Here is a 21216-nt window from a genome sequence, read left to right as displayed (position 1 = left end):
GTGTGGTCGATTAATCACGTGTTGGCTGAGGTATATTTGGTATTTTCCATTGTGGGCTTGTGAGTTTTTTTTCGTTTTTTAAATTGTCTATAGAGTGTAAATATTTTAATGGTTTGTTATATTTTTGAAAAGACTCCTATATATATTATTAATTTGGGTTGAGTTGGGTTAAACCGATTTTTTCAACCCCCAACCCGAGACCCAGACCAACCCGAAAAATATCAAAATTTTCAATCCAACTAAACCCACATTTTAAGCTAACCCAACATAACCCATATAATATGGATTTGATAGTCCGATTTGTCGGGTTATTCGAGTTATTCTTATACCCTTATTAAAATAAACAAGAAACAAGAAATAAGAAATTTTTTAGGCACAATGTGTTTGTAGACTTAATTTTTGAAAACTAAACACCAAAAATTAAATAATTTTCAAAAATTAAATTGACCCAAGTTTTGTCTATTTTTTCACCTTTATAATTTTTTTTCCTTTTATGTATATTGTTGTTTGTTTGTTGAGTACAATGAGAGTAAGGGATTCAAACTCACCAACTTATACATCCATATGTTAGTTAAGCTATACATTTGAAAGTTGTTTGAGATAAGAAATATCCCTATCGTTTTCAAGATTATAATATTAGTTTTGACTTTTCATAATGATGGTCTTTAGACATGCATAGTAGAAATTGGATCTAAATTTTACTCTAATTACTTAAGATTAACATGCAAAGTTCTAAACCCTAAATTAATTAGAAATTAGGGTTTTTAAGGAAAATTACATTCAAACCTCTGATTGTTACTTGAACCACCACTAGACTACAAGAAATCGGGACTCTTCCGATGAATAAAACATCGTCGGAGAAACAAACATCGGGAGAAATGGTCTACCGCGACGCCTTTAGGGGTATGTCGAGAACATGAATCCTTCCCAAGATTATTAATGACGTCGGAGACGGCTAGACCATCTCCGATGCCTAACACTTACACATCGGGGAAGGTAGAAGATTTAAATAATAGTTTCATTTTCCTTGACGTCATGTAAAATAACGTCGAGACTAGTTTCAATTATGCCGACGTCTATCTAAATGACGTCGAAAAAAATGAAATTATTATCTAATTGCTCCACCTCCCCCAACGTAATGCACGAGGACATCGAAAAAAGGGAACCTGGTCTCAACATGGTGCCTCACAGTGTCAAAAACAATGAAAAAATCAAATAATATATCTCGTTCCTTCGACACTTGTTGCATGGCATCAGACACTTGAACAAGTAGTACTGGACAAGATGGTCTTCATTTCATGTTTTTCTAATGCCATTTTTGTGAACTTTTCATTGTTCTATCATAATGTAGTGATCTAGAGGATAGACCAAGACCAAGGCCAATTTTAGCAAGGTTTGTCTAAGTTTACATGTGTTTGGTAGCTTACAATGTGTTTGATGAAATGCCTTAGTGAAGCATTTGGATGATTTTTAATTGATTTTTGTTTGTTTGGATTAGGAAATCAAGGCCAAAGAGAGATTTCATGTTTATGTCTATTAGTATTGAACAAAATGGTTTTCATTTCATGTTTTTCCAATGCCATTTTTATGAACTTTTCATTGTTCTATCATATTGTAATGATCCAGAGGATAGACTGAGACCAAGGCCTATTTTAGCAAAGTTTGCTAAGTTTATTCACTGATCTTTGGTAGCTTTACTGATAATATTCTGGAAACAGTATTGACAAATAGTCTCTCCTTCACTTCAATGTTGCAGGTTTAATTTGCTACTATAATTATTCTTGCATTTGTAATAGGACACCAAAAGAAGTCTTTGCAAACACAGGAGTAAAGCCAACGTTGACTCCTAACTTGAATACCCTAGCTCTAGTTGAGGTGCTTTTCTTTTTTCATTATATATTGCTTCTGTTTCCTTTGGTTGATTTTCTATTGATCTTTTGTTTATGGTTTCTATTGAGTTGTATAATAATTGCATGATAGTCATAGCGTAAACAAACTATAAATAAAATGTGAAACTTTAGTTTGTTTGAAAATGTTGAATTCAATAGAACATATGTTGTGTTGCCTAAGACTTATTGCCAGTGTTTGTTCGATGGCTAGGAAGGAGGAATCTTTCAAGCGATGATTGTGTAATGCTATTAAAAGAAAGGTAAACTATTTTGTTTTTCTCCTCTTACAATTCAACATTTATATGGGAGAATCAGACCATTGAGTGTGCTATGAGATTAAGAGTTGCTTTATATATTGCTAAAGCATTAGACTATTGTAGCTCTCAGAAACATCCATTGTACCACGACTTGAATGCGTACCGTGTGTATTTGGATATACTTCATTTTATATTGGCTTAATTTTTAATACTTTATATTTTGGTAATTTGCTTCAATACTCTAGTGATTGCTTATCTGTTCTAAGTTTTTCTCTAATTGATTGCTTATTTTTAACTTGATGTTTTTGTATTTTCTTTTAGGTTGTGGAATCCAAGTTTGTATTTGAAACCAAGTTCATACAAGGTCATTGAGTTTCAAGCTTCTTTAATTAATTTGTGTTTCTTGAACAACTAGTATTGTAATGATCAACTATATGTATGTTTAAGCATATATATGCAATTTGTTAGTTCTTTTAAAAGATTGGGTTGATTGAAGAAACATAAATGGTTCAATTGATGGAAAGCTTACATTCTTGTTTATGTGTTGTTTGAGTTGATCATGTTGTATATCATTGTTGGAATGCAAAACATATGCAATATAATTATATTTGAGATTGTATAACAGGTTTTTATATAATAAATTAAAAATTATTTTTTATATAATAAAATACTTTTAAAAAGCATTGGTTTTTTCTTAAAAAAAAGGTTGGAATTTTTAGTGACGCACTTTAATATGTCACAAAAAATATTTGTAATGGTCCCAAATTAACCTTTAGCAACAACATTATTTGTCACTAAAACTTCATCTTTAGTGGCGAGTGTAAAACGTCACTATAAAAAATAAATAGTGACATAATATATGTTACTAAAAGTAGGCTTTTAGTAACGCGGAAACGTCACTAAAAGCATATCATTTGCGGCGCATAATTGTTTCGTCGCTAAAACTTTTAACGACGCGGAATCAGCGACAGTCCTAGCGACGAACGACTTTGCGTCGCTAATACTTTTAGCGACGTATTTTTGAGTTTTAGTGACGTTTTTGGTGCGTCACTAAAAACACAATTTCTTGTAGTGAGTCCTGATGCCCTTGGTAAAACGTTGGGAATAGAGGTGCTTTATTCCAAACACATTACTAATGGCATCGGGAATAGGCTATCTTACCTGACATCTTCGTGCTACATTGGGAGTTCTCATATAAAAGCACTATTTCAGTTCTGTAAATCATAGAATCGAAAGAGAAACGAAATTAGAGAGACTGAGGGAGACCGAGAAGAAGAAAGGAGAAGTCCACCGCTCGTCGTTGCCTGCCACCGCCTCTCCTAATTCCAGTAAGTTTTGGTTAGTTTTAGTTTTGCTTTATACTTAGGGGCCATTTGGGGGAAGGAAAGGAAAGGGAATAGAGGGGGAAAGGATTGTGATAATTCTTGGGTTATGAAAATGTAAGGATTATGATAATCCTTGTATGAGGGAAGAATTATGAAAATTACTTTTTTATTAATTTTTTAAAAATCCGTATTTTGTAATTTTTTTAAATTTATATTCTAAATCCAATACACAAATATTCATAATTTTAATTTATCGAAATTGTTAAATTTTTTTCGAAAAATATGTTCCATTAGTTTTTGTAAATACGATGTCAATTTTCAACGTTTTGGATGTAAACGGTCCGTGCCAATAAATTAATGGATGCATTACATGTGAATAAATTATACCTCTTATATATATATATATATATATATTTATTTATTTATTTATTTATTGTAAGTGCAATCTCGAAAAATTTGATGACATATGCATGTCATAGAATTGCCATACAATCTACATATTTAAAGATACTTCTATTACATAACTAATGGGGAATAATAATAATAATAACAACAAAAATTACAACTTACTAAAACAAAAACTAAATTAGACATTTCAAATAATATATACATAAATTAATCTAATATTTATTTTGTTGAATTAATTAATTATTAGTTGAAGGTAAAGAAAAAACATCATTAGGTGAACTAATCTATGAATAAAAAATGAACTAATTTTGGATAAACTCCAAAAATAAATTAGTTAAATAATAATAATGGTAATACAAGAAACAACTTTAGGAAGAGATGAAGGACCATTTCACTCATTACACATAATTTATATCTCAAAATGCATTTCTAATTATTAATAACAATAACATCGACAATGTTAAAAAAAAGTAGAATTGGCAAAATATTTACAAAATATACCAAAATTTAGACATAGATAGAATTTAAAATTTTACTATCTCTTGCAAATATTTTGATTCATTTTGTATATATAAAAATGCCACAATAATGATGCTAATAATAATATATGTAAGTTTCCAAAAGGCAAAGAAAAGTACCATTTGCTTTGTTTAATTTTTTTCTAGAAAAATTACTGTTTGTAATAGCTTTTCTCATAGCCACGTGTACTTTTTGATGTATACTTATCCAAAGAAAAAATGAAATAAAAAAATTAATTTGAAAGGTGAGGAAGGGTTATGTGGGATTTGAAGGGAGATTGAGAGGAAGGAAAGAGATGGAAGAGGGATTGAATGGAAGAAAGAGACTAATTGAGAAGGAAAAACAGGAGGGATTAAATCCCTATTCCTTCCCTAGGGAAAGGACTAAAGAGACCCTTCTTCCTTTCCTTTCTTTTGCTTTCCCTAAACATGCCCTTTAGGATTTACATTATTAGAATTAGAATTAGTTTAAGGATTTAGACTTTAAATTAGTTTTAGGATTTAGTTTTTGAATTTGAATTTGAATTATTTTTAGAATTTAAGAATTAATTTTAGATTGAAATTAAGATTGTGATTGAATTTAATTAAGTTTATTATATTAATTAAATTTGTGGGGGTTGTATTGAAAATTTAAAAGGGAGCGAGAGTTATATTGAAAATTCGAGGGGGGTTTGAATTGAAAATTTGAGGTGGGTTGTATTGAAAATTTGAGGGGGGAGGGGGAGCTGAATTGAAAATTGAAGGGTTTGGTTGTATTGAATATTTTTGAATTGGAGAGGTACCTTCATAAGCATGGTAAGATTCTGATTACCATAGCCTGAGGAGCGGAGAAGTCAATATCTCCACATGTTGTTCGGTTCATCAATACCATTGGTGTGTGTGAGAGAGATACATTTTTAGTCTGTTGCCTTAGGTGGGCTGATGTTGGACGAGAATATATTGAGGTTTTCCATGGCGCTCTACAAGTACATGCAGTAAACAATTTGTTTTCATTTTAAACATAAAGAAGTATAAACCAAGCTAATGTGTGGTGTTCTATAATATGTAGCGCTTTTTCGTGCTTGATTTCAACGATCAAGCACTGAATAGATTTGCTGAGCATCAAATGCTCACTTCTTTCAAGTAGTTTAGGGGAGACTGTCATAGACATTTCAAAAAGTATAGCGACCCAAAATAGGCATGTGCCAACCCACCACATAGATTGGTGGAACGTTTGGAAGATTGACACTTCCTATACGATCACTTATGAGTCGTGCATTTCAGGTGAGATTTATATATATTGTAATGGTACATTATTTCATTTAACTTTTTTGTATGTATAACTTTAACAATTGTTTCCATGCAGGAGCAATCACTGACGAACAAGGCTGCTAGACAAAAGCAACATTACAACTATAGTAGTAGGTCTAAGTCGTTTCTACAACAACAACACGAGCTCACCAAAAAATGAGGTAATCCAGTCGACCATATGGAGTTATTCAGGAAACACACGCTCAGAGTGGCCAATTCGTTTCGCAGGTCGTTGAGGATGTAAGTTCTAGCAGTACTTTTGTTTTATTTTGTACTTTTATTTATACCTTCATAACTTAATTACAAAATTTGTTGCAAAATCAAATGCTAGAACTCTAGTGCCAACCCACCTTAAGGGGTTCTCAACCACTCTTTGGGGACGAGATATGCAAGACCATTTTGGTAAATGTACTCAAAAGATCTTGGTTATGGCCCATGCCCAAGTCTTGTAAGAGTTGTGCTAGTAGTTCTTCGACCTTATTTTTGCAAGCTAGGGAGGTCGAAGAAGCTAAAGTCTTGATTGAGTAGCAAAGACTCAAGCTTGAAGAAGCTAAACGCATGATTGAAGAATAGAGAAGAACATCGAAGCTGCACACACAACAAATGGAAGAAATGCATGATAGAAGAAATGAGTCGGACACATAGAGGACCATGAACACTTGCGGTATGTATTTTTCAACTTTTAAGTTTTTTACTTTGCGTTATTCAGTGATATGTATATCTAAATTTACTTTTGTCATTGTAGGTGTGAATTTGTTGTAATATGGCATCTGCGGCCATTAGGAGACAAATGTACTTTTTCTTTTCTATGTAATTTTTCTAAAACATTCTTAGACAATGTAACATTTAATTATAATATATTTATTTTAGATTTAGTATTTTATATAATTTTTAGTAGTTTGTTACTTATTTTGTACAATTTATTCAATTTAAATAAATTTGGAATCGAAAAGACTATTGTACGATTGAATAAAGAAAAATTCAATAAAAAATTATATTTAAATTATCTCCTGATGAACATAAAGCGTTGGAATCAGTGCCCTTCCCCCGATGTGTTATTAAAAACGTCGTGGAAAATTTTACCGACGTAGCGTTGGGAGAAACATTTTCTTGACGCCTAAAGAGGATGTCGGTAGTGGCCTACTGCCGACGTATAGACGTCACGTCGAGGGTTAGGTTGTTCTGACATTTTATCATTGCACCATATCGACGTCGGGAGAAGGAATTTCTTGATGCCATGCTGGTTGCAGGTCGAGAATGGATCCCCCGACGTATTTCTCCTGACATTCTTCTCAATGTCAGATTGTACGGAGTAGCCTCCACTAAAGCCATTTCAAATCTTTCCTGACACATTTAGAGATGGAAATAAAGTGGAATTGGGCTAGGAAGAATTTCTCCTTTCTTTTTCTTTTATAATAAAGTGAAGAAGAAGAAATGAAAGTCTAAATTCTTAAGAGAGCCCAAAAAATATCCAACCCGTCAAATGAATTGAAAGACCCTATTTATAAGAAAAATACATGCGAAATTCATGTCCATGCAATATCAAAGCCCAACAACTCAAAATCCACTTTCTTTAGTGGACTTTTTTTCTTCATCAAATGGCAACAACTAGCCCACTAGAGTTAGTGGAATTATCCAACAAAATGTTAGATTTTTCTATTAACTTAGGGCAAAGGGCAAAATGGTCATTTGGTTCTTTTCCAAACACAAAGTCAACATTTTGACTTTTTACCATTTTGTCCATCTTGACTAATTTTGACCTCTCGAGCATGAATCCACATTCATTTTTTCTAAATTCAAATCACATTTGAATATATTGTCGGTCAAATTTTTACTTTTAAAAAAGTTAATCCTTTTACTCTTTACAACTTTGACCATTTCCATTAATTCCGAGCTTCCGAATAAGAGTCCCCATTCATATTTTTAATATTTAAATCTCATTAAACATAAAGTTCTTTCTCTAATTTGATAGCCATCAATTATATCACATATACTTGTCAATTTCTCTCTCCTCTCCTAATTCGAACAATTCGACCAATTCCATCATAATGTTCTAAGTTATTCCATATGAGCTAGTAGGGAAACTTAATAGACCTATAGATCATAGGATCCAACAATTCGAGATTGGCTGGCTAAACTTTTTTTAGACCAGCTAATCAATATTTATTAACTAATGAGTCATTCCACTAAAGTCTCGTAATTGCACTCCCCTCACTATGGATATATTTGTGTCCATCTGATATAGCCATGATTAGTAAATTAATCCTTCATTGGTTGTTCGTAACCTCAACTGGGTCAGAATACTGTTTTACCCTCGAGACTAAATGTTGCTCCTTAAGTCCCACTGATCTAACTATTAAATAATTGGTTTAAGGTCCAACCTATAAACCAAATCCCTCTTGGCCAATGAGAGGGCGAGACCCCTTGTTCAAAACTTGATTCAAACCTTCAAGAAACAACCTATTTACTAACCCTAAAGTGGGTAGAAGTGAATTCCGTTTTTCACTTTGTGTCCACAGCCAACCACCCGGTCTTACCCCTAAAAATGAGAGGCTTATTGAGCCAACATTGATGAGCTGCCCTCACCTATGCAGACCTGAGGATAATCTCGTGTAAACAAAAGTTCATAGTTAGCTTAAGATTAAGTTACCTAGTCATCAATAATTAAAATAATAAGTTTTAAACAGTAAATGACGTTATAATGTAAAAGTTACTATTTTATGGTTCGGTCTTATGTAAACTCTTTATACAGGATGCCCTCACTTTCATGTCTCGATTCAGGATCATATCATTTGTACTAATTACAAAACGAGTTGCATCCATAGTGTCCCCAAAATGAGGTGCCTAACCTTACTTGTATACTATAGACTATTTAGGCTATATACTCGAATTTGATCCATATTTATGTCTTTACATAAAGTTTTAGTTTATTCAAAATAGTCTTGGAGCCTTATTTTATTGGATTTAAGATTATTGTATTCAATTTCACTAATAATTTCTCAATAATGGCTTTATTGACTATAATATGACTACAAATTATGAGTTTCATGACATAAATTCCAACACATAAATGTTTCAAAACTATTTTTTGGAGTAGATAACTCACTAAAATCAAGGAGGTCACTCAATATGGAAATGCTCTAGGCTAAACGTTCATAACTTTGGAGTTCATATGCTTGAGCCATAAAAAGTGAAGGGGTACTTTGTTAGTATAGTTAATAACTTTCAATTCTTTTACGTCTTTCTTAACCATACTTTTTATATCCTCGAGATGGCTCTCATTAAGATATGATATTAGTTTATTGATACATCCCTTCTAATCTCGGGCATTACATTTTAAAATTTTGAAACTTGAAAATGCGCTAAATTATAAAAATTGCCCTTGAATTTTACACTACGTAAAAAAATCTCGTTAAGTTTTAAACATTTCAAAAATACATTTAAACCTCCAAAACGAGCAAAACATATATATATATATATATATATATATATATATATATATATATATATATATTTATTTATTTATTTATTTATTTATTAATTCATATTTATGTTAGTTTTGGAAAATCATTAAAGTTTTGTTTAAAAAATATCCCTAAACTTTTAAATTTTAGAAAAATGCCCTTCAACTAAAAAAGTTAAAAAAAGAAATACATTTACGATTATATAAACAGAACTGGTAATATTGTTTTACCTCTTTTTTTTCCATCATTCTCCCCTTTTTTCTTCAATATTCTCGTACTCTCTTAACTATTTGGCACTTGTCTATTTAAAATAATAAATAAATAAATAAAATTGCACACTTTAATTAAGGTCGATAAGAAGAAAAGATAATAAGTCAAACATCAAATGATTTTAAAACTTGCATATTTTAACAAAAATTGGAATATAGTAGTTGTATGTGTGTTAACATTCAAAATACAGACTATTTATCATTTTGGTGCATATGGTTTAAGACTATTTATCTTACTTTTTTTATTTATTTAAAAATACGTTAGATTTCAATTTAAAGTTATAAATTTGAACTTTAAAATTTAAAAATTAGGTTTGTTTGCAAATTAGAAAAGGCGATAGTTTAGCTTATATGCATAAATTCTTAAAATAAAATTAAAAACAAAGTAAATGATAATTTATTAATTTTGAAAGTAGACTATTTCAAAAGTTTGTTTATGAAAACCGTTTCTAAAAATAAGTAAGCCGAACATGTTTTAATTGTTTTTCTATATATATTTTTTGTTTTTAAAAACATAAAAATAAAATGAATTGAGCCTACCAAAATTTGAATAAATTTCTAAAAATAATTACAGTAGATAAGAATTTTAGGAATAAGTATATGACCAATATTTTAAAAAATTATAAATATAATAAAGTCTATAGCATACTTCTATCGTTCATAAACTTTAGTGATGATCGATATTTACAGTATAATTTAGGGAAACTTACATAAATGTAACAAACCACCAAACTATTTATGACCCGTGTAACAAAACCATAAAGTTAACATTTTTTAAATATTTCAAGTTTGCTCTTCCATCTTTCTTTTCTTCCTTGCGATGAAATCGTCTTTCTCTTGGAATTTTTTTCATCGTCTTCCTCTTCGATTTCTTTCATCATCTTTCTTCTTTTCTATGATTTCTTTCTATCATCTTTCGTATTTTCCAATTACTTTTTTACGTCGTTAAATCTTTCCATCGTATTTCTTTTTTTCTTTTTTCTTTTCCACTACGATTTCTTTCCATCGTATTTCTTCTTTTCTGATTTTGCGATTTCTTTCAACTGTCTTTCTTCTATTTTGATTCTTTTTTACGTCGTTTAATATTTTTATCGTCTTTCTTCTTTTCTGATTCTTTTTTACGTCGTTTAATCTTTCTATCGTCTTTCTTCTTTTTTTTTTTTTTTTTACGTCGTTTAGATTTGGAAACGATCGTGTGAAAAAAGCAAAATCTAGAAAATCATGTATAAAAAATCTTGAAAAAAAATCATTTAGATTGGAGTAGCCAAATGTAAACAATCGTATAAAAAAAATAAATCAACGGTAGAGAAATCTAAACGATCGTGTACCAACAAAATTAAAAAAATTGTTTAGCCAAATCTTAAACGACCGTGTAGGCATATCTAAACGATTGTGTAACCAAATTTAAACGTAACCAAATTAAATGATAGAATTGAAAAAAATAAATTGTAACCAAATCTAAACGATCGTGTACCAAATTTTGAGTTAAATCTAAACGATCATTTACCATATTTTGAAAAAAAAATCGTTTAGATTTGGGCGATCGTGTAACCAAATTTAAACGTAAGCAAATTAAAGGATCGTGTAACAAAATTAAACGATAGAATTGAAAAAATAAATTGTAACCAAATCTAAACGTGTACGAAACAATAGCCAAATCTAAACGATGATGTACCATATTTTGAAAAAAAAATCGTTTATATAAACGAATCTAAACGATCGTATAACAAAATTAAATAAATTGTAGCCAAATATAAACGATCGTATAGCAAATGTATTAGACGCGCGTTGTTGTACCAAATATATTAGACGGGCGTTGTTGACAGGACATTTTTAGTATTTTACACAGTGGCTCTGTGAGTTTATTCTGTTTTTAGAATTGTTATATAAGTTGTAAATATTTTGTCGCTTTTTTATATTTTTAAAGGACTCTTATAATTTATCATTAATATATTTATATACTTTGTTATATTTATATATGCTAATATTGGTGAAAATGTGCCTAAGGCTTAATTATATATTCACCCTTGAAGGTATAGAACCTTTGGAAAATAGGATACAGTTTCTCTTTGGTTCGAACTTCCAAACTTGAGAGCTTGTTTGTGTTCAGTGTTCACTCTTCAATGGCCGCCGACAACAAACCCTCCGCCGGTGGCAAGAAGAGGAAGCAGCGTTTTCTTCCCCACAACGTTACCTCTCAATCTCTTCTTCTTTCTCATTTTTCTTGTTTTGGACCTTCTGTATTCTATTGTCTGTTAATTTAATTTCTTCGGTTTTTCTTCTTTTTCTCCTTTCAGAAGCCAGTAAAGAAGAAGGGTCATTACCCATTACGCCCAGGGGTTCAAGGTTTCTTTATCACCTGTGATGGCGGCCGAGAGCGCCAAGCCTCCATTGAAGCAATCAACGTTATTGACTCCGTATGACTTCACCAATCCACCCCCCCCCCTCCTCCCCGGCTATCTTCTTCTGGGTTATGATTTGGTGGCAGATGAATTTTTGAATGTATAGCGTTTTGATTACAATTAAGCAGCATTTCTATTGGAAACTTTTTTTTTTGCCTTGTTAGATATAGCAGATATTAAAAGAGGTAAAGGGGCAGAGAAATGGGTAATTTAAGATAATTAGAGAGAGTTGGTGGAGGTAATGTAAACGGAAAGTGTTCAAGCTTATCACAAAGCATCTCTGATTTTATGTCGATTTTTAGTCTAAATTGTTCCATTGTAGGGTTATAAATTGCTACCTAGCAATTAATTACATACAATTTTCCTTCACACTCAAATGTCATGTTCATGCGGTTTTCTGTGAGATTAGTCGAGTGTCATAAGGTGGTCTGGACATGCTATATAAATCTCTTTTGAAGGCTTTAATGTTGTTATGTTTACTAGAGTGTGACAGAGTTCTTTTCTTCCGTTATTCAAATTTTCAGTTTTTCGACGAGTTAGCCCATGGAAAGAACTGTGGTGTGAAGCTGACAGAATTAGCTGATAAACCTTTAAACAAAAAAATTAAGTTTTCAGATTCTGAGTCTTCTAGTTCAGACGATGATGATAATGAGGAGGAGGAGGAGGAGAAGGGCGATGATGATGAAAATAAGAAGGTTCCTGAGGAAGGGTCTAAGTCCCCCAAGGAGCAAAATGAACCTTCTAATGAAAATGAAACAACTGACGTTGTCAATCCTAATCAAGAGGAGACTGTAGCTCCTGAAAATCAAAAAGAGGAAAAATCGAATGACAATGAAAGGGATATGAAGTGTCCTGAAGTTCCATCGGAGGAAGTTGAGGAGCCACCAAATAAGAAACACTGCGTTGAAGCAGATGCATCAAAAAGTAATATAAAAGAAAAAGAGAAGTCCATTGATCAATTGATTGAGGCTGAACTTCAGGAATTGGGAGACAAGACCAAGGTCGGTTATAAAATTTCAATACTAAGGTTATTTTTGTTTCTAATCTTTAATAATTTTTTGTTATTATAAGTTGGACAAACATGTCTGATGGGATTTTGAGTAGGTTTTTTATACAGGCCTGCTCCAGTTTTGATAAACTTCGCAGTTCTTAATACTTTAAGAAAGAATAAAAGTAGACCACTTCCTTTGTTAAATGAATATCTTATTTAAGATTGTCAAGTTCATTGCGCCTTCTTAATCTGACAAAAGTCTGCAAAATGTATAAAGTGGATCAAATTGCTGGACCAAGGATTCTCTGTCTGTTGATAGAATATGATGCTGATGCTTGTATTATCATTATGTTTAAGAATTTCTCCATTTTAATATTTTTCTTTCTTCTTTTTATGTGTTATTGGGTTAAATCATTGGATATTGACTTGTAAATAATCTTGTCATCGATTATAACTTGCCTGCTAGTATTTTTCAACAGATTTGTGATATGGCATTGTTTTCTTGAGTTATTTTATAGTATACAATATTATTTGTTATCCAGACTGGTAGCTGATCCTATGTTATTCAATATGCTTATTACGGATTGTGATACAGAGACGTTTTTTCAATCTTGATTCGGGATGTAATGGTGTTGTCTTTATCCAAATGCGGAAGAATGATGGAGAACCTGGCCCTAAGGCTGTTGTGCAGCATATGATGACATCTATTGCTTCAACAAGGAAACACATATCAAGGTTTGCATAGTTGTTGAGTTTCTGTATGGAACGTGCATGAAACCATTCATATACTGGATCACTAAAATGCTTTTGTATATATATGATATAACTCAGGTTCATACTTAGAATTCTGCCAATTGAAGTGGCATGCTACGCTTCTGTAGAGGAGATCACGAGGGCAATAAAGCCTTTAATAGAAAAGAACTTCCCTATTGAAAGTCAAAATGCTGTAAAGGTATATTTCTTATACACTCCCTTTTGAACTCTCTCAATTCCAATATCATGGTGCCACTTCCTTTCTGATTAATTTTCTATGCAACACAAAAAGAACAGGAAAGAAAAGTTTAACAAGGATCTCTTGGCAAGTGTGTAAATGAAGATTGGGGAACAATTATAGATTCAATGACTGTTTGAATAGAATCATTTCAACACTACCATGTGTTGGAAAGAGTTGTGCTGAATTGAGTGTTTCATATTTGGTTTCTAGCTTTATGGTCATTTTTATGACTGGAATTCAAGTTCACATGTTCATTTCTCATATTCATATATTGAAAGCAATAAACACGAAATCAACTTACGTGGAAGGAGAAAAACCACGATGTTTTTAGTTTTATTATTTTCTGATATTCATACAATAGGTACTAGAGGAAATAAATAGAAAAGTACAAAGAGATAAAAAAGGAAAGAATATTTAGGGTAAATCTTTCCAATGGGCTAAGCCCACTAATTCTAATAATTCTAACACTCCCCCTTAAGTTGGGATGTAAATATCAATGAGGCCCAACTTGCTAACACAAAAGTCGAAGTTTGGTCTGAGAAGCCCCTTGGTGAGGACATCAGCAACATGTTGGCTCGAAGGGATGTACGGAATGCATATACTCCCACTCTCAAGTCTTTCTTTGATGAAATGCCGATCAATCTCAACATGTTTAGTTCTATCATGTTGAACTGGGTTGTTAGTAATACTAATAGCAGTTTTACTATCACAAAAGAGCTTCAATGGAGTCTCACATTCTGATGAAGATCAGATAGGACTTTCTGGAACCAAATTTCCTCACATATTCCCAAACTCATAGCTCTATATTCGGCACAACACTTTGCTTTTTACTCCTCCAAATTACAAGATTGTCCCAAACAAAGGTACAATAATCGGAGGTAGACTTTCTGTCAACAACAGATCCTGCCCAATCCGAGTCAGTATATGCCTCAATGGTCTTTTTGTCTGTCTTTCTAAACATCAACCCTTTACCAGGTGTCGTTTTTAAGTATCTCAGAATTCTTTTGACAGCTTCCATGTGTTCCTCATAGAGAGCTTGCATAAACTGGCTGACAATACTCACAACAAAGGAAATATCAGGACGAGTATGAGATAAGTAAATCAATTTACCCACAAGGCGCTGATATTGTTATTTATCAATTGGAACTTGATCATCAGAGTTTCCTAGTTTACAGTTGAATTCGATAGGAGTTTCAGTGGGACGACATCCCAACATACCTGTCTCGGTTAGCAGATCAAGGGTGTATTTTCTCTGAGACACGAAGATGCCTTCTTTAGATCTGGCCACCTCCATTCCAAGGAAATATTTCAGATTTCTCAAATCCTTGATTTCAAATTCATTACCCATTCTCTGCTTAAGTTGATTGATTTCTGCCTGATCATCTCCAGACAAAACGATGTCATTCACATAAACTATCAGAACTGTAATCTTCCCTTTCTCGGAAACTTTTGTAAATAAAGTGTGATCAGAGTGTCCCTGACTGTATCTTTGGGACTGTCAAACCATGCTCTGGGTGACTGTTTCAGACCATATAAGGATTTCTGAAGTTTACAAACCTGTTCACTAAATTGGGCTTCAAAACCAGACAGAGTCCTCATGTAGACCTCTTCTACTAGATCTCCATTCAGAAAAGCATTTTTAACATCCAGCTGATATAAAAGCCAATCTTTGTTTACAGCAACAGAAAGAAGGACTCTGACAGTATTCAACTTAGCAACAAGAGAAAAAGTTTCTAAATAATCAACACCATAGGTCTGAGTAAATCCTTTTGCAACTAACCTTGCCTTGTGTCTGTCAAGTGTTCCATCTACTTTGTATTTGAGAGTGAACACCCATTTGCGTCCCACAGGCTTGTGTCATTTAGGTAGAGCACAGATTTCCCAAGTGTTATTCTTTTCAAGAGCTTTCATCTCTTCCATGACAACATTCTTCTATTCAGGGCACTCTAAAGTAATATGAATATTTTTTTGTATTGTGGTAGGGTTAAGGTTGGCAGTAAAAGCTCTGAACTGTAGTGAGAGATTCTCGTATGACACATAATTAGATATGGAGTGCTTTGTACAAGACCTAGTACCTTTTCTTAATGCAATAGGAAGATCAAGAGAAGGATCATACTTGTCAAGTTTCCCTGTATGACCCTGTTCAACTTCATTGTTACTGGTTTCTGTTCTGACCTCAGTCTCATCACTACTGTTCTTTTCTTCCACATTTTCAAGAACAGTCACATCAGACCTGTCATTCTCATTCATTGTATTATTAGTGCAAGGTTCAGTAGGGTTTTCCATACCTTGATCTCGAAGAGGTTTGGAGTCTTGGACTGGAGCCAGCGGCTGACTGGTAAGGGACCCAACTTCCTTTCTGAGATTCCTCCTGTAATATGTTTTCCAAGGAACTTGGTTTGTGGGTAGGATTATAGGGTGAGGGTCAATGTCAGACACGGTACTAGGAGTAGGTTTGATAAATTCAAAGGTGCTGTTAGACTCTTCACTCACACTCTCCCCTTGAAGATGGCTAATGGGAAAATAGGGTCGGTCCTCACAGAAAGTAACATCCATAGTGGCAAAGTATTTCCTGGACGGCGAGTGAAAACATTTATAACTACGCCGGTGAGGGGGATACCCAACAAACACACAAGCCTGAGTTCGAGGGATAAATTTGGTTTGATTAGGGCCAAAACTATGGACATAAGTGGTACACCCAAACACATTCTGAAACAAGACAAGTTGAGGGGTAGGACTCCTTAAGACATTCTAAGGGAGTGAAGGTGGAGGATACGAGAAGGCATTTTATTGATTAAATGAGTTGTTGTAAGAATAACATCTCCCCATAGGTATGAAGGAAGGGAGGTGGAAAGCATAAGGGAACGGGCTACTTCCAGAAGGTGACGATTTTTTCACTCTGCCACTCCATTTTGTTGAGGAGTGTAGGCACACAAGTTTTGGTGAACAATCCCCTTAGAGGCTAGAAATTCACACCATTATCACTCTGAAGAATAGCAATTTTTTTATGGAATTGTGTTTCAATGGTGTGATAGAAGTTTTGGAAAATAGCGGAAACCTCAGATTTATCGGTTATAAGGTAGACCCAAGTAAGACGGGTATGATCATCAATGAAGGTTACAAACCACCTTTTCCTAGATGAGGTGGTGACCTTGGAGGGACACGTCACTATGGATAAGGGTAAACGGTTGTATGGGTTTATATGATGGGGAGGGAAAAGAAACACGATGTTGTTTTGCCCAAATGCATACATCACAAGATAATGAGGAGACATCTATTTTAAGAAAGAGATGGAGAAACAAATATTTCATATATATAAAGTTCGGGTGACCTAACCGAAAATGCCACAACTTAAAGTCATGTTCAGAGGTGCTAAAATAGGAAGATAGTAAACTAGTCGTAGAGATTCTACTACCAGAGGTATCATCATTAAGGATCTAAAGTCCCTTGCTATGTTAGGTAGTGTCAATCGTCCTCCCCGAATTCAAGTCCTAAAAGCAAACAAACTCAGGTAAAAAAGTAGCTTTACAGTGCAGCTCACGGGTGATCTTACTGATAGATAACAAATTGTAAGAAAGCTTAGGCACATGCAAAACATTCTGAAGGAAGAAACCGTCAAAGAGGACTATTTGTCCTTTCCTAGCAATCGAGGCCAAAGAGCCATCGGCTATCCGGATTTTCTCATTACCAGCACAGGGGGTATACGAGATAAAGTGCTCCGAGAAACCTGTCAAGTGATCAGTGGCCCTCGAGTCTACAATCCAAGGATTCGCCCCATTAACACTAATAAGGCCAAGGGATTAAGACATACCTGATTAAGCAATGGCATTTAGAGTAGGAGAGTTGGTCTGACTAGCAATAGGGCCAATGGGCTGAAAGGTGCTGGCAGTCTCCCTAACATTGGTACGCCCTGAGTTCTGTTGCTCGTTGGAGGAGCGTTTGTTACCTCTTGGGGGCCAACCGTGGAGTTTCCAACTGATCCTTGGTATGCCGTTGTTTCTTGCAGTGCTCACAAACGAGAATTGGTTTTCCATTATCATGGGTCAAGGATCGAGCACTAAAGGCAACAAAGTTAGTTATATAATTTGAAGGCATGTTAGGAAGCAAAATTACCGGGTTTTTGGAATACATCGGTAGATTGGTCTGTGCCAAGGATGTACTAACTTAAAAAACAGCTCTCTTGTAGGTTTGATTAATCCTGAGACCACGAACATATGGCTGTCCATAACCGGAGGGTGCCAATGACTCGCCCTCCTCAATCCCTGATCTGTTATGGTGTTGGTCAGCCCCGTTCCTATAGAAGAAAGGTTGCTGTAAAGGGTCGACGAACAGATTTGCACTACTGTACAGATTTGACAGTTTTGAAGGTTGCTGTCCGGCGGCGATGGGCGGCGCGTGCAGCAGCGGATGATCGGAAGGGTGAGACGGTTGGACAGGCGACGATGCGTAGAAGTGGATGGGATGGGCGGTGAGATTAACGGACGGCGGTGCATGGGCCCACACGCCTGACAGAGGCGGCGCGTGAAGTGCTTTCTGGCTGGAAGGCGGCGAGAGTTGGCCCATTGGATAGATCGGCGGCGTCTAAATCCGTTGGAGTAGTTTTTCTATGGTGGTGTCCACGGCGACGGCAGCGGCGACAGCAGCTGTTTTGGTCCGAGTGATGCCTAAAGTTTTTTCTAGGGTTCTTTGTTGCTTCGCTCTGATATCATATTGAAAGCAATAAACACAGAACTGGCTTACGTGGAAACCCAAGAACCGGGAAAAAAACCACGATATTTTTAGTTTTATTATTTTCTGATATTCATACAATAGGTACAAGAGGAAATAAATAGAAAAGTACAAAAAGATAAAAAAAGGAAAGAATATTTAGGGTAAATCTTCCCAATGGGCTAAGCCTACTAATTTTAATAATTCTAACATCATATACAGAAGGCTAAAAGTATCATTTTATTTAAAGGTTGTGTATATACAAATAGGTTGTGTATGCTTATAAATGTTAAATGTTGCAAATGAAGTTGTCAACCAGGTAGAAAATAAGGAGAGTGTATGCCTGATTGTCTCATCTTGTCTTGTTGCTTTTAAAGTAGTTTTGGTTGGTTAGTTCTACACAATTTATAATTTTGAAATTTTATCTTCAGTGATTGTAACAATGATCTATTATTGACTCTAGAAATGTTTTGTGGATTTAAATTACTTTTCTAAATCTTTCCATGTTGCAAACTTGTTGACAGATGCATTATTCTCTTTTTCTTCTCTTCTTTTTAATGATACTTCAAAGTTTAGAAAAACTTTGTAAAAGAAAATATTTCAGCAGTTGTAGTTTCAATGAATCTGACCCAACACGTTTCGACACCTCCTAGTCGTATGATTGAATTGTAACCTCCTAGTTGGAAGAATGCATTTTAGTGACTACACTATTTGTTGATTTATAAAAGAAACTAACATCCTATATCAATACATTACAAGAAATGAACATTAATATCTTTTCCTAAGAGATCTTTGTCGGTCTATGCAACAGATGTTCTATTGTTTTTCAGGGTCTCACTGTGATTTGACATGAGGATTCTACTATTAGCATGCTCATAAATTTTTGTCTAAATTTTTGTGAACTTTCTTGCAGTTTGCAGTATTGTATGAGGCCCGTGCAAATACTGGCATTGACAGAGCAACTATAATTAATACGGTAGCAAAAGCTGTTCCTGAGCCTCATAAAGTTGATTTGAACAATCCTGAAAAAACCATTGTGGTTGAGATTGTCAAGGTGAGGATCTCTTGTGTATTGAAACTAATTAATCTTGGAGAATTCTCTTTACTCTTTGGACATGATTCAGTCTAGTGAATGTTTGCCATGGCCACCTACTTTAGTGAGGATGTGTGCAGCTTCAAATTATCTGTTCAAAATATTGTGGTTAGAGAGGCTCTGACCTAGCTTTGTGAATTCAATCTAATTTTGGTTTCAAACTTGACTTATTTAACCAAAAAATTATTTTTCTTCATTTTCTTAAGAAATTGTTTGATTTGAAGTTTATTCTGCTGGAACTGAAGTTTATAGTTTTACCCTTACCCAAACGAAAGGAAATTGTTGCGGAACCTCTCTGTCTCGTAGAACTGGTCTTACCTGCAGGTTTGACTGGGAGGCAATAACTATGGCCTTTGAACCTGAAGATTTGCTGAACCACAAGTTTAGCACTTGTTTGGTGAGACTGGATGCCAATAGAGTAGGTTGAATCAGATTGAACTTGTTAGCCTATAGCTATAAAAAGTTAAAAATAAAAAGTAAATAACATCTTTGATAATTGATCAGCATATGTTTCTGCTAGGCTGAATCAGATTTAGCTTGCAGCCCATGGCTATAAAAAGTAATAAATAATAATAATAAAAAAGAGTAAATAATAATCTGTGTTCTTTCTTCTTCTTCAATCTTCTTCAATCTTCTTCCTTCTTTCTTTCTTTCTTACTTTTTGTGAGTTAGCCAACAAAGTTACTTTCTGATCAGTTTTGCATATTCTACACGTTTGCCTGATTTGTGGTTTATTGGCCTCTTGTGATTGCTCTTGGACTCAGTCGATAAGTTCTCTAATTTTTTGAGATGAAGTTTTTTACTTTTTGTTGTTTGTTCTTCAGACGATTTGCTTGATTGGAGTAGTGGAGAAGTATAAGGAGTTTTCCAAGTACAATCTGAGGCAGCTTACATCAAGAAAGCAATAGGATAGGTTATTTATTTGTTTTTCATGTTTGTTTCAGCTTTGGGTACTTTTTAACGTTAAAATGTATGCAACACTTAGCTTGGTGTATCGTTAGTTTAGAAAATTTTGGAACCAAACAATCATATTATATAGTTGCCTGTTGGCATATAACGAAATCTGATAACATTAGATGCTTCTTGAAACTTGTTTCGTCCCTGGATGAAATCAGACTGATCTTAGCCTCTCGGTCATTTGAATTTTTAGTTTAGGTCTTATTTTCGTCATTTCTTTTCAAATATGAAAAGAAAAGTTTTGAAGTTGACTCGACTCACTCCCTGGTTTATGCATTGCTTTAAATTTATGTTGCTCTGTCTTCTTAGAACTCTGTTCTGTTCAACTTATATTAAGTTTGTAAGCCATTTATTTTTGCAAGAGGGGGCTTTTGCTTTCTGAGACATGGAGTCTGGCCCTTACCTAATTAGAGATGTAGTTGGATTATTAGTAGAATATTGGTATCATTGTTAGAAGCATTAAATTAGTAAACACACCCTATTGGGTTAATTCCACAAATAGTATGGTTGGACAAACAAATTTCAAAAATAGGGTCAATCAAGCACATTTCTAAAGCTAAAGGAAAGTGCAAAACTATCCTAAAAAATAGGTGTAGTACTTGTGGACCTAGTCCACGAGTTTGACCATTGAAACCCAACACCTTTGTTAGCT

General features: G+C 33.9%; 1 protein-coding gene and 1 long non-coding RNA gene across 4 annotated transcripts; both read left to right on the top strand.

Annotated features, from left to right (window-relative positions):
- The first annotated feature begins 1350 nt into the window (after nt 1-1350).
- On the top strand, nt 1351-2625 carry LOC127147440 (uncharacterized). 2 transcript variants are annotated; one of them, XR_007818483.1, is made up of 4 exons: nt 1351-1393; nt 1757-1875; nt 2101-2149; nt 2468-2625. It is a non-coding gene; the product is annotated as an uncharacterized LOC127147440 (long non-coding RNA). The 2 variants fall into 2 exon arrangements; XR_007818482.1 differs by lacking the exon at nt 1351-1393 and having other exon boundaries at nt 1404-1875.
- Nucleotides 2626-11409: 8784 nt separating this feature from the next.
- On the top strand, nt 11410-20696 carry LOC103492015 (uncharacterized). 2 transcript variants are annotated; one of them, XM_051080593.1, is made up of 7 exons: nt 11410-11609; nt 11721-11837; nt 12347-12823; nt 13409-13548; nt 13645-13765; nt 19428-19568; nt 20432-20696. In XM_051080593.1, the coding sequence occupies exons 1-7, from the start codon at nt 11544-11546 to the stop codon at nt 20513-20515; spliced, it is 1146 nt and encodes a 381-aa protein (XP_050936550.1). In that variant the 5' UTR covers nt 11410-11543; the 3' UTR covers nt 20516-20696. The 2 variants fall into 2 exon arrangements, with proteins under 2 accessions (XP_050936550.1, XP_008450398.2); XM_008452176.2 differs by having other exon boundaries at nt 11718-11837.
- Nucleotides 20697-21216: the final 520 nt, after the last annotated feature.

The sequence above is a fragment of the Cucumis melo genome, chromosome 2, assembly GCF_025177605.1.
Source record: "Cucumis melo cultivar AY chromosome 2, USDA_Cmelo_AY_1.0, whole genome shotgun sequence".
NCBI classification, from domain to species: domain Eukaryota; kingdom Viridiplantae; phylum Streptophyta; class Magnoliopsida; order Cucurbitales; family Cucurbitaceae; genus Cucumis; species Cucumis melo.
Note: the sequence above shows the minus strand (reverse complement) of the source record. Positions and strands in the feature narration are given on the sequence as shown.

Bases quoted from the DNA above. Each gene is read 5' to 3' on its own strand.
- LOC103492015 (XM_008452176.2), top strand. From the start codon at position 11,544: ATGGCCGCCGACAACAAACCCTCCGCCGGTGGCAAGAAGAGGAAGCAG. The intron at 13,549-13,644 runs GTTTGCATAGTT...GATATAACTCAG, and splicing joins ACAAGGAAACACATATCAAG to GTTCATACTTAGAATTCTGC. The intron at 13,766-19,427 runs GTATATTTCTTA...ACTTTCTTGCAG, and splicing joins AAAGTCAAAATGCTGTAAAG to TTTGCAGTATTGTATGAGGC.